This window comes from Oncorhynchus kisutch, linkage group LG22 (genome assembly GCF_002021735.2).
Source record: "Oncorhynchus kisutch isolate 150728-3 linkage group LG22, Okis_V2, whole genome shotgun sequence".
NCBI lineage: Eukaryota > Metazoa > Chordata > Actinopteri > Salmoniformes > Salmonidae > Oncorhynchus > Oncorhynchus kisutch.
This window is the reverse complement of record NC_034195.2, coordinates 38,666,840-38,681,091: the sequence shown is the minus strand read 5'-3', so window position 1 is coordinate 38,681,091 and position 14,252 is coordinate 38,666,840. Positions and strand designations below refer to the sequence as shown.

Genomic DNA, 14,252 nt, shown 5'->3' with positions numbered 1-14,252 from the left:
CCTACAACACTAACGGAGGGGGAGAGCTTTAAACATGCATTTCTCTGGCTAGCTACTAAACAATGTCTCTCTCACCCTCTTAATGAGGGTGTAGCTCCACCCCATTAGGCATGGATCATTGCCTGGGCAGGGAGACGGTTGCCAGTGTGAAGGGGCGCTTGGGGTTTGTCACACAGCCCCAGAGCCGTGGCTCCTCAGAGTCATTGTTAGTAAGAAAAGGCCGTGATTAATTCAGAGGAAGAACATTAAAGATGGACGGATGTCGTCACTTTCACTTTGAAAAGGAACCCCAAATGGGATTAAGGGAGGGTGGATCTTCTCTGTTAAGAGTGAAAATAAAATGCTAAATACAGTGTGATTGAGTGGCTGATTGGTCAGTTACGTGAGTGAACAATAGCTTGAACAGGACGCAAGTTGTAATGAGGAATCCTCTTCAAGGAAGTGGAACAAATTTACTGCATACAAGAGTCCTCTCTAAACAGCAGTCTTATGTAATTGTTAAGGGAGTTGTGGTCTAGACTTCAAGGATGAGGACATATTGTGCAAGTACCATTATTGGAGAGCAACTACAAATCCTGCCCCACCAACGAATCCTGTGCAAAACCACCTGTAGTGTCTTTAAAAATCATTGATTTAATTCAACATATTGTTATGTCTCCAGATGTATTCATATTACCTGTCTACCTGTCCATATTACCTGTCCATATTCTTATTCCTGTCCGAATGGAATAAGAATATGTAGATAATAAATGTGCCAGTGTCTCCTCTAGAAGCTGTGTGTGTGTCTATGGGCTGCATACTCACATGTCCTGCACCACGATGTACTGGTGAGGTACCAGGCCGTCAATGCCGTTGTGCCGTCCCTCCCACCAGTCGTCCGATGCCCGCTGGTACAGCAGCAGGGAGGCGCCCTTCTTGAAGCACAGCTCTCGGGCAGAACGTCCCACGTAGTCAAACTTGGCAATTGCTTCGATGGGCTCGCCCTCTGCAGAAGAAAACGAGGAACACACAGTCAGGTATGTCAAACTAAAGGCTGATAAAGTACATGAAGGAATCCATTTTTCTTTTAGCAGAGCGGTGTCATCAGAGTATAAACATTTCTGCCAATTATATGTCACGATTATGTATGTCCGAATGATGTCACAAATGGGTCTGGTATTATTGATCTGAGATTGAAAGCAGCAGCAGTCAGTCTAGTTTAGTTAGTGTCAATAACAACCGAGCTACACACATACAATATAACACCCTGGACAACAGGCCCTGAAGGCTCTGAACAGGGATGATTATAGCTCTTAGTGAAAGGAGATCTATACTGCTCAGTACACAGTACGTTAGCCAGAGTATGGACTTCTGCTGAGGTTAGACTACGACAAGCTGTCACAAAGACCTATGGAGATTCTGCATGGGATGTCTGAGTGAGGACAGTGTTTATAAGGTAAACCCAATACAAACACTGTCATCTGCTTTTTGTTGCGAGTGTCTGTGTTATTGGGAGTACATTACCACACCACATATTATTTCAAATGTTGTTAGAAACCTTTAACACAGTCAGTATCGCACTAAGACATACCTGTTACTGCTGGCAGGTGAGCTAAAAACATCAAGGAACAGTCATATGGGCCCTTTCCTCTTAGGTGGTGCCAGCCATGACTCCCGACCAATGGCGATACAGCAATCGTCAATGGTTAGTTTCCTCCCACCCCCAACCCCATCCACCCCCAAGAACATCCAACCACTAGAATTCCTCAAGTCAGACAGGGGGTCCCTGCTGCTCCTCCCCACAGCAAGGCTTCCTCGATAAGAGGTATCAGTGGAGAAGCGCCACAGAGCTCAGATAGCAGGAAACCAGAGCAGGATGTGTGAAAACCACCATGACATTCTTTTCACAGAAACAACTCAGTGAGATTCCCTGATGAGCATCCTGGTGAGAGGAGCAGTGGAGAGGACAGTGATTCCAAGATAACATGTATCCTGGTTCTCTTGTTTTTTCTCCCTCTCCCCCCTCTCTGCCGTGGGGAATGATAGGGGTGTTGTGGAGTCAATGAGACATGACAGACAGGAATTTCATCTCTGATTTCATTTGAATTTTATAGTGCGCAAGCTCATAGACAAGGACACTCATAGAAGTGCGTGCACAAAAACATAGCTGGACAGAAAAAGTAAGAGGTTCTGATATAACAGCAGTGCAATGTAGGATGCCGTTACACCCCAGTGGACTAGTCCCATGGCTCGCTCTGCTCATGCATGTGAATAGGGATCACCACCTTGGAGTGAGATACGGCAACAATCGATAGAGTGAGAGGCAGAAAAGCAGCAGCTAGGCAGGCCCCAATGAATTCGCTCTCGCTCGCTCTGAAAATAAATCTAAGATCCTGCTTATCTGCTACAGGACATGATGAGCAGGGACAGATTTGGGGGGGGTCATAGGGGAAGAGAAATGACATGTTCAGTGTTTACTGAACTGGGTAAAGAGAATGCACTACTCCAACACCCTATAGTGTTTGACCAGCAGAGGGAAGGAACATCAATGTATTGACAGAGCGAGAGAGATGGGCATCTAAAAAAAGGACACTGTCACTCGCACTGTTACGCTACGATGTCACGCTACGATGTTACGCTACGATGTCGCGCTATGATGTCACGCTACGATGTCATTGCCAGTTGTTACAGGAGTTGACGGAATGCAGGTCATTAAAATTGAGTACTGTCTGTAGCATGTGAAAGAATTAGAATTAAGGCACACTCGGAAGTTCCAACCATTTTCCCCCATGTGATGCATGTGTTTCCTATCACACACGCACACACACACCAGTTCTGTAAATGTGGCTTCTCCAGTTCATCCATAATGGGAGTAAATGGGCTTTAACACACCAGGAGGGCTGAGAGGAGAGGGCTTGGCCTTATTGGCTGGTTACAAAAGGTGGATGATACAACAAGAGCTAACAAAGACATTGAAGCCTTGAAGACAACTAGGATCGAACATTGACGTCATACCGCAAAACTGTAAATCTGAGTAAGATCCTAAGTATTTTCAACCACTAACTGAGGACAATAGGTCTGAATGGGCTTCAAGAGCCCACAGGGAATGGCAATAACATCAGGGTCAAAAAGGCTTTCCGCTCAACCCTAACAGGGTGACAGTATTTGGACCAATACCATGGTAGCCCGAGTTAGGTTCATATGGTTTATTAGGCCTGCCTGTCCATAATTAATTGCTTTGCAATGGATATCTGCCATGTGTGTTAACTACATGCTCTAGTCTGTACCATCAGGTGCCATTCATTAGGAAAAATAGTTTTTCTTATTGGACATGTCCAAGCAGTCAGTCCCTCCCCCGTTTCATTGATTTTTCTTCCATTTGGTGCCGAATAATCACACCCCAGGTGTCTTCATTAGTTAGAATGGACATACATGTGTCTGACTCTGTAAGAGGGTGTGCTAGGAAAGCTATGTAATGAGACGTGATGGTTTACATTTCCATCCTGGAGCTCATGTATAAATGATGTATAAAGACTGATGGTGAATGATGAAAATGACAATCTAAAAACACTTTCAGACCTAAAGGGAAAGGAGATGGGATTGTGCCTGTTATTATGATTAGGCTACAAATGTGTGTTTTTATTATTACTATGGAGCCGTGTTGGGCTCCGTTGTAGACTAGACAATGTGGACGGCTACAACACAACTTTGAACGTGTTTGTAAAGTTTTGTGTTACGTAGTTGTACAGCATTTTTGTCAAATGTTTGTTATGTACAGTGCCTCAGGAAGAATTCATACCCCTTGACTTATTTCACATTCTGTTGTATTACAGCCTGAATTAAACATGAAATAGATGTTTTTCTCTCACCCATATACACATAATACTCCACAATGATAAAGTCCTTCTGGGTAAGTCTCTCTAAGTGCTTTGCACACTTGGATCGTACAATATTTGCACATTCTTTTAAAAATTATTCAGGCTCTGTCAAGTTGGTTGTTGATCATTGCTAGACAGCCATTTTCAAGTCTTGCCATAGATTTTCAAGTCGCTTTAAGTCAAAACTGTGACTAAGCCACTCAGGAACATTCAATGTCTAGAATGCTCCGAGGTGGCATAGCAGTTCAGACGTCTTTTGTCCTCGTCTTGTCGTGTCCTGTATATATATATATTTACAACTTTTTCACATACATTTTATTTTTATTTTCCATCAACTCATCTTCAAAACACTCTCCTGCAACCCACCTCACCAATGTATATTTATAAAAAAGTATTATTTACCTCAGATCTGTAATCCTCCAAGAAGCTAGCCAGAAACTCCAGGAGGCTGGCCTGAAACTAGCCAGAAGCTAATCCAGAAGCTAGTTCAGAAGCTAGTTGGCTCCTTTACTGGCAAGTCGTTGGTGTTCAGCTAACCACGGTTTGTGGTCATCGGCTATCCTTTGGCTCGAAAGTCTATCGCCAGTTCTGTACGGCGCAGCGCGGCTCGGAGCGGAGCATACCGGACCAATTTTTCTCTCCATGTCCCTGGATTTCGACTGCTCTCTGGACATTCATGCCCGGATCTCACAGCTAGCTAGCTGCTATCCGTGTGACTGTCGGCCTTCGTCGATTCCGGAGCAAACATCAATTGTTCCGGAGCTAGCGGGCTCCGTCAATCACTCCTGAGTTCCATCAATCGCACCTGGGCTGCAGTCGCCTATCCGGACCCGTTTTGCTGCCTTCGCGGAGCCCCACCGGGCCTTCACAACTGGACTGCCGACGTTATCTACCCGAAGGAGTTATTCGGCTGGCTCCTCCGTCGCGACGTTACCTGAACGCCCATCTGCGGCCTGCTAACCGTTAGCTGTCTTACCGGCTGCTATCTGAATAGACAATCGGACAATTTTTTATTTTTTATTTTATTTTAATTATTTTTTTATTATTATTATTATGTTTTCTTCTTGGGCCTCTATAACTATATCTATTGTTTTTATTTTTGTTGTTGTTGTGTGATTTGGATTGATCCCCTCTACCACACGGAACCCCACTAATCTACTGACGGAGCGCAGGAGGTGGCTAACAACAGACCTCCATCCTATGCTAGCTTGCTACCGATGCCCTGGCTAGCTGTCTAAATCACCAACCAACCTCTCCACTCACCGGACCCTTTTGATCACTCGACTAAGCATGCCTCTCCTTAATGTCAATATGTCTTGTCCATTTCTGTTCTGGTTAGTGTTTATTGGCTTATTTCACTGTAGAGCCTCTAGTCCTGCTCACTATACCTTATCCAACCTATTAGTTCCACCACCCACACATGCAATGACATCTCCTGGTTTCAACGATGTTTCTAGAGACAATATCTCTCTCTTCATCACTCAATACCTAGGTTTACCTCCACTGTATTCACATCCTACCATACATTTGTCTGTACATTATACCTTGATGCTATTTTATCGCCCCCAGAAACCTCCTTTTACTCTATGTTCCAGACGTTCTAGACGACCAATTCTCATAGCTTTTAGCCGTACCCTTATTCTACTCCTCCTATGTTCCTCTGGCGATGTAGAGGTGAATCCAGGCCCTGCAGTGCCTAGCTCCACTCCTATTCCCCAGGCGCTCTCTTTTGACGACTTCTGTAACCGTAATAGCCTTGGTTTCATGCATGTTAACATTAGAAGCCTCCTCCCTAAGTTTGTTCTATTCACTGCTTTAGCACACTCTGCCAACCCGGATGTTCTAGCTGTGTCTGAATCCTGGCTTAGGAAGACCACCAAAAACTCAGACATTTTAATTCCAAACTACAACATTTTCAGACAAGATAGAACTGCCAAAGGGGGCGGTGTTGCAATCTACTGCAAAGATAGCCTGCAGAGTTCTGTCCTACTATCCAGGTCTGTACCCAAACAATTTGAACTTCTACTTTTAAAAATCCACCTCTCTAAAAACAAGTCTCTCACCGTTGCCGCCTGCTATAGACCACCCTCTGCCCCCAGCTGTGCTCTGGACACCATATGTGAACTGATTGCCCCCCATCTATCTTCAGAGTTCGTGCTGCTAGGCGACCTAAACTGGAACATGCTTAACACCCCAGCCATCCTACAATCTAAACTTGATGCCCTCAATCTCACACAAATAATCAATGAACCTACCAGGTACCTCCCCAAAACCTTAAACACGGGCACCCTCATAGATATCATCCTAACCAACTTCCCCTCTAAATACACCTCTGCTGTCTTCAACCAAGATCTCAGCGATCACTGCCTCATTGCCTGCATCCGTAATGGGTCAGCGGTCAAACGACCTCCACTCATCACTGTAAAACGCTCCCTGAAACACTTCTGCGAGCAGGCCTTTCTAATCGACCTGGCCGGGGTATCCTGGAAGGATATTGATCTCATCCCGTCAGTAGAGGATGCCTGGATATTTTTTTAAAATGCCTTCCTAACCATCTTAAATAAACATGCCCCATTTAAGAAATTTAGAACCAGGAACAGATATAGCCCTTGGTTCTCCCCAGACCTGACTGCCCTTAACCAACACAAAAACATCCTATGGCGTTCTGCATTAGCATCGAACAGCCCCCGTGATATGCAGCTGTTCAGGGAAGCTAGAAATCATTATACACAGGCAGTTAGAAAAGCCAAGGCTAGCTTTTTCAAGCAGAAATTTGCTTCCTCCAACACTAACTCTAAAAAGTTCTGGGACACTGTAAAGTCCATGGAGAATAAGAACACCTCCTCCCAGCTGCCCACTGCACTGAAGATAGGAAACACTGTCACCACTGATAAATCCACCATAATTGAGAATTTCAATAAGCATTTTTCTACGGCTGGCCATGCTTTCCACCTGGCTACTCCTACCCCGGACAACAGCACTGCACCCCCAACAGCAACTCGCCCAAGCCTTCCCCATTTCTCCTTCTCCCAAATCCATTCAGCTGATGTTCTGAAAGAGCTGCAAAATCTGGACCCCTACAAATCAGCCGGGCTAGACAATCTGGACCCTTTCTTTCTAAAATTATCTGCCGAAATTGTTGCCACCCCTATTACTAGCCTGTTCAACCTCTCTTTCGTGTCGTCTGAGATTCCCAAAGATTGGAAAGCAGCTGCGGTCATCCCCCTCTTCAAAGGGGGGGACACTCTTGACCCAAACTGCTACAGACCTATATCTATCCTACCGTGCCTTTCTAAGGTCTTCGAAAGCCAAGTCAACAAACAGATTACCGACCATTTCGAATCTCACCATACCTTCTCTGCTATGCAATCCGGTTTCAGAGCTGGTCATGGGTGCACCTCAGCCACGCTCAAGGTCCTAAACGATATCTTAACCGCCATCGATAAGAAACATTACTGTGCAGCCGTATTCATTGATCTGGCCAAGGCTTTCGACTCTGTCAATCACCATATCCTCATCGGCAGACTCGACAGCCTTGGTTTCTCAAATGATTGCCTCGCCTGGTTCACCAACTACTTCTCTGATAGAGTTCAGTGTGTCAAATCGGAGGGTCTGCTGTCCGGACCTCTGGCAGTCTCTATGGGGGTGCCACAGGGTTCAATTCTTGGACCGACTCTCTTCTCTGTATACATCAATGAGGTCGCTCTTGCTGCTGGTGAGTCCCTGATCCACCTCTACGCAGACGACACCATTCTGTATACTTCCGGCCCTTCTTTGGACACTGTGTTAACAACCCTCCAGGCAAGCTTCAATGCCATACAACTCTCCTTCCGTGGCCTCCAATTGCTCTTAAATACAAGTAAAACTAAATGCATGCTCTTCAACCGATCGCTACCTGCACCTACCCGCCTGTCCAACATCACTACTCTGGACGGCTCTGACTTAGAATACGTGGACAACTACAAATACTTAGGTGTCTGGTTAGACTGTAAACTCTCCTTCCAGACCCATATCAAACATCTCCAATCCAAAGTTAAATCTAGAATTGGCTTCCTATTTCGCAACAAAGCATCCTTCACTCATGCTGCCAAACATACCCTTGTAAAACTGACCATCCTACCAATCCTCGACTTTAGCGATGTCATTTACAAAATAGCCTCCAATACCCTACTCAACAAATTGGATGCAGTCTATCACAGTGCAATCCGTTTTATCACCAAAGCCCCATATACTACCCACCATTGCGACCTGTACGCTCTCGTTGGCTGGCCCTCGCTTCATACTCGTCGCCAAACCCACTGGCTCCATGTCATCTACAAGACCCTGCTAGGTAAAGTCCCCCCTTATCTCAGCTCGCTGGTCACCATAGCATCTCCCACCTGTAGCACACGCTCCAGCAGGTATATCTCTCTAGTCACCCCCAAAACCAATTCTTTCTTTGGCCGCCTCTCCTTCCAGTTCTCTGCTGCCAATGACTGGAACGAACTACAAAAATCTCTGAAACTGGAAACACTTATCTCCCTCACTAGCTTTAAGCACCAACTGTCAGAGCAGCTCACAGATTACTGCACCTGTACATAGCCCACCTATAATTTAGCCCAAACAACTACCTCTTTCCCAACTGTATTTCATTTTTATTTATTTATTTATTTTGCTGCTTTGCACCCCATTATTTTTTATTTTTTATTTCTACTTTGCACATTCTTCCATTGCAAAACTACCATTCCAGTATTTTACTTGCTATATTGTACTTACTTTGCCATCATGGCCTTTTTTGCCTTTACCTCCCTTCTCACCTCATTTGCTCACATTGTATATAGACTTGTTTATACTGCATTATTGACTGTATGTTTGTTTTTACTCCATGTGTAACTCTGTGTCGTTGTATCTGTCGAACTGCTTTGCTTTATCTTGGCCAGGTCGCAATTGTAAATGAGAACTTGTTCTCAACTTGCCTACCTGGTTAAATAAAGGTAAAATAAATAAATTTAAAAAAATGTCGTCCTGGTAAGCAACGCAGTGTCTACACTGGTTCAGTGTATATTTGGCCTTGTGTTTTAGGTTATTGGGGCGGCAGGTAGCCTAGTGGTTAAAGGTTGCAAGATCGAATTCCCGAGCTGACAAGGGAAACATGTGTCGTTATGCCCCTGAACAAGGCAGTTAACACACTGTTCTTAGGCCGTCATTGAAAATAAGCATTTGTTCTTAAGTTCTTAACTGACTTGCCTAGTTAAATAAAGGTAAAATAAAAATTGTCCTGCTGAAAGGTCAATTTGTCTCCCAGTGTCTGTTGGAAAGCAGACTGAACCAGGTTTTCCTCTACAATGTTGCCTGTGCTTAGCTCTATTCCATTTATTTTCATCCTAAAAACAACTCCCTAGTCCATGCCGATGACAAGCATGCCCGTAACATGATGCAACCACCACCATGCTATATGAAGAATAGTACTCAGTGATGTGTTGGATTTGCCCCAAACCTAAGGCTTTGTATTCAGGACATAAAGTACATTTCTTTGCCACATTCTTTGCAGTTTTACTTTAATGCATTATTGAAAACAAGATACATGTTTAGGAATATATTTATTCTCTACAAAATGTCTAAAGGCAATTTAGCTGTACAGCGTTTTTGTAATGTTTCCCTGAGAAACAACCAGTTTCTGTCCTATTCAGCCAACCTGACCCCTCTGTAGCCCACGGAGGAGGAGAGTCAGTGTATTTGATTTGGAACAAACCAACTCCATCGCACCCCCCTCGTCTGAGACCGGGTCCAACAGAACAGATGGAAGAGCAGACGTCTCAACTCACACTTTTTACTTAGTTTTAGAAGTATATAGTTCCCTGGCCTGCAGTGCAGTGTCTCTGAGAATGGTGTGAGTGAGGCCTATCACATTAACACACGCTGAAGTCGTTTAAAAGCATAGACAATACAGATGGTATTATAGACATAATCATTCATCATCATCACTCCCCATTCATATTTGGAGTTCAAAATAATTCCCCAAAAGTATTTATATGCTGGGTATATTTGAGTGACCAACCCATAGGATTAGGGCTCATTCAAATACTATCGGCTACCCAAAAAACTTAAAGATCCCTCATCACATTACCCGAGGGGGTCCGGAGGAAGAGGCCACCAGGGGTCTGGGGGGGGAGGTGCTGCCATCACTGTGTGGCCCAGGTCCCATGGGGTGTTGGCGATACAGCAGGAATTAGAATATGAATAGATGCCCACATCTCTGGAGCCCAGTTCCCTGCCCCTCCAAGGTCATTCCATTTAGCAAGGCAGGATTATCCACACAGGCCAGTGGGCTCTTGGTTTAACCCTCACTAGACCACAGCACAGACACTGGAGAAAGTCTGGATTTAACCCTCAGTAGACCACAGCACAAACACTGGGGAAAGTCTGGATTTAACCCTCGCTAGACCACAGCACAAACACTGGGGAAAGTCTGGATTTAACCCTCGCTAGACCACAGCACAAACACTGGGGAAAGTCTGGATATAACCCTCGCTAGACCACAGCACAGACACTGGGGAAAGTCTGGATTTAACCCTCACTAGACCACAGCACAGACACTGGGGAAAGTCTGGATTTAACCCTCACTAGACCACAGCACAGACACTGGGGAAAGTCTGGATTTAACCCTCACTAGACCACAGCACAGACACTGGAGAAAGTCTGGATTTAACCCTCAGTAGACCACAGCACAGACACTAGAGAAAGTCTGGATTTAACCCTCGCTAGACCACAGCACAAACACTGGGGAAAGTCTGGATTTAACCCTCGCTAGACCACAGCACAAACACTGGGGAAAGTCTGGATTTAACCCTCGCTAGACCACAGCACAAACACTGGGGAAAGTCTGGATTTAACCCTCGCTAGACCACAGCACAAACACTGGGGAAAGTCTGGATTTAACCCTCGCTAGACCACAGCACAGACACTGGAGAAAGTCTGGATTTAACCCTCAGTAGCCACAGCACAGACACTGGAGAAAGTCTGGATTTAACCCTCAGTAGACCACAGCACAGACACTGGAGAAAGTCTGGATTTAACCCTCAGTAGACCACAGCACAGATACTGGAGAAAGTCTGGATTTAACCCTCAGTAGACCACAGCACAGACACTGGAGAAAGTCTGGATTTAACCCTCAGTAGACCACAGCACAGACACTGGAGAAAGTCTGGATTTAACCCTCGCTAGACCACAGCACAGACACTGGAGAAAGTCTTGATTTAACCCTCAGTAGACCACAGCACAGACACTGGGGAAAGTCTGGATTTAACCCTCGCTAGACCACAGCACAAACACTGGGGAAAGTCTGGATTTAACCCTCGCTAGACCACAGCACAAACACTGGGGAAAGTCTGGATTTAACCCTCGCTAGACCACAGCACAGACACTGGAGAAAGTCTGGATTTAACCCTCAGTAGCCACAGCACAGACACTGGAGAAAGTCTGGATTTAACCCTCAGTAGACCATAGCACAGACACTGGAGAAAGTCTGGATTTAACCCTCAGTAGACCACAGCACAGATACTGGAGAAAGTCTGGATTTAACCCTCAGTAGACCACAGCACAGACACTGGAGAAAGTCTGGATTTAACCCTCAGTAGACCACAGCACAGACACTGGAGAAAGTCTGGATTTAACCCTCGCTAGACCACAGCACAGACACTGGGGAAAGTCTGGATTTAACCCTCACTAGACAACAGCACAGACACTGGAGAAAGTCTGGATTTAACCCTCAGTAGACCACAGCACAGACACTAGAGAAATTCTGGATTTAACCCTCGCTAGACCACAGCACAAACACTGGGGAAAGTCTGGATTTAACCCTCGCTAGACCACAGCACAAACACTGGGGAAAGTCTGGATTTAACCCTCGCTAGACCACAGCACAGACACTGGGGAAAGTCTGGATTTAACCCTCACTAGACCACAGCACAGACACTGGAGAAAGTCTGGATTTAACCCTCGCTAGACCCCAGCACAGACACTGGAGAAGTCTGGATTTAACCCTCGCTAGACCACAGCACAGACACTGGGGAAAGTCTGGATTTAATCCTCAGTAGACCACAGCACAGACACTGGAGAAAGTCTGGATTTAACCCTCAGTAGACCACAGCACAGACACTGGAGAAAGTCTGGATTTAACCCTCGCTAGACCACAGCACAGACACTGGAGAAAGTCTTGATTTAACCCTCAGTAGACCACAGCACAGACACTGGAGAAAGTCTTGATTTAACCCTCAGTAGACCACAGCACAGACACTGGAGAAAGTCTTGATTTAACCCTCAGTAGACCACAGCACAGACACTGGAGAAAGTCTTGATTTAACCCTCAGTAGACCACAGCACAGACACTGGAGAAAGTCTGGATTTAACCCTCGCTAGACCCCAGCACAGACACTGGAGAAGTCTGGATTTAACCCTCGCTAGACCACAGCACAGACACTGGGGAAAGTCTGGATTTAATCCTCAGTAGACCACAGCACAGACACTGGAGAAAGTCTGGATTTAACCCTCGCTAGACCACAGCACAGACACTGGAGAAAGTCTTGATTTAACACTCAGTAGACCACAGCACAGACACTGGAGAAAGTCTTGATTTAACCCTCAGTAGACCACAGCACAGACACTGGAGAAAGTCTTGATTTAACCCTCAGTAGACCACAGCACAGACACTGGAGAAAGTCTGGATTTAACCCTCAGTAGACCACAGCACAGACACTGGAGAAAGAAAGTATGCTTTTCCCATGACGTTCACATCTGGTATGTCATTACATCATAGGGTTACAAGGGTGCCTGGTTGAAGGGTACTCACCATCCTCACTGGTATGCGTCTCAGTGCCTCCCTCATTGTCCACCTCCTCTATGGCCCCATGCTCACTGTAGGGACTCTCACTGTGGGTGGAGAGAAGGTCAGAGGTCAGGGTTAGGGGTCAGAGATTATAGGTTGAGGTCAGGCTACCATGGATACAATTGTACCCGCTACTCAATTTCATCCATCCTCAGCGTGTATCTTGTTTAAAGTGGATTCCCCTATTTGCCTCCTTTCCTTCTTTGGCAATGATGTGACACTACTGGACTGGTGAAAGCAAATACCTGGTAGTAGTATGCACTCACATATATCTCATCTATCAAAGACTTTTAGTGTAGATCAGGGGTGTCAAACTCATTTATCCCCACAGCCTGCATTCAGTCTTCACCGAGGTCTGAAGGGCCGCTGTTAAAGGGGGCTGAACGCACCGATTCTGCATGTGTTTTTCTGTTGCTCATTAAGAAAAACAAGATTTGGGTCTTGGGGGTGTGGTTCGATGTGGGTGTGCTATGTTTGCATATCTTACCCTGGCAGTTACTGTCGTTTGTCCCTCCTGAGTCACGGTAGCAACAACCTAGCCACTACCACAAAAGATGCTTGCGAATGGGTTTATAATTTTGGAATATTGACAAGTGCCAGTTGGGATTCAAGTGTGCATCATGTCAGTTGTCATTTTGGCCAAAAGAGTAGCAGACTGGAGTGATCCCTATCAAACACAGGATGTGGTCCCACTCAGGAAGTGGCCCCTGCATAAAGGGCTTAGGGACCAAATAACATTGCCCACGTAGGGTAGCCTAGTGGTTAGAGTGTTGGACTAGTAACCTGAAGGTTGCAAGTTCAAACCCCTGAGCTGACAAGGTACAAATCTGTCGTTCTGCCCCTGAACAGGCAGTTAAACACTGTTCCTAGGCCGTAATTGAAAATAAGAATTTGTTCTTAACTGACTTGCCTAGTTAAATAAAGGTAAAAAAAAATTGTCTTAAGTAAACAAGTCTGAGTCTGAGCTCCTGTGTAATGGACAGGTCTGTCTCACTGACTTGACTTTAGATATTTTGAGATGCACCTACAGCCACATTGTGAGGCAACCACCGACTATTGGCAGCCACCGACTACCAAATAGAGGGCATCATCAGTATTCCCATGACATAGGCTAGGTGCTGTTTATCGGTTTTCAGACGTCCCTGGCATTAATGCCCCTTACATCTTCCACAGATTTCCTCCGACTGGCACTTAGCGCCGCTTCCCAGGGTAACACACCACAGCCACCCGCCTCACCCCCCTGGGGGTGTGGGGGGGGGGGGGGGAGACGACAACAAATCTTCTAAGTTTGATGTGGCTCAGTCAGGGATGGTGTCCTGATGGCTGTGACAGGTGATTATCTCTGGCAGAGCAAAGGCTTACGCTCTGCCAAGGAACAGAGAGAGAGACGTGCTCTTCAGAGGAGGAGACAGGCTCTCCTCACAGCTGTGGAGCCATCCTGCCAAACTTTACTTTGGTATGTTAATGTAATTCTATGTGATGCACTTTAGGTTATAAATAGTGTTTCCTTCCCAATTGTGATCGCTTCGGTC

General features: G+C 45.7%; 1 protein-coding gene across 4 annotated transcripts in view; it reads right to left on the bottom strand.

Moving 5' to 3' along the window:
• LOC109867273 (SLIT-ROBO Rho GTPase-activating protein 1) overlaps positions 1-14,252 on the bottom strand; it is a 148,119-nt gene that overhangs the window by 19,150 nt on the left and 114,717 nt on the right. For all 4 annotated transcript variants that reach the window (XM_031801749.1, XM_031801745.1, XM_031801747.1 and 1 more), the window contains exons 18-19: positions 12,685-12,764; positions 805-985 (exon numbers count right to left, since the gene is read on the bottom strand). In XM_031801749.1, the coding sequence (XP_031657609.1) occupies positions 805-985; positions 12,685-12,764 (261 nt within the window). The remainder of the gene's footprint in view (positions 1-804; positions 986-12,684; positions 12,765-14,252) is intronic.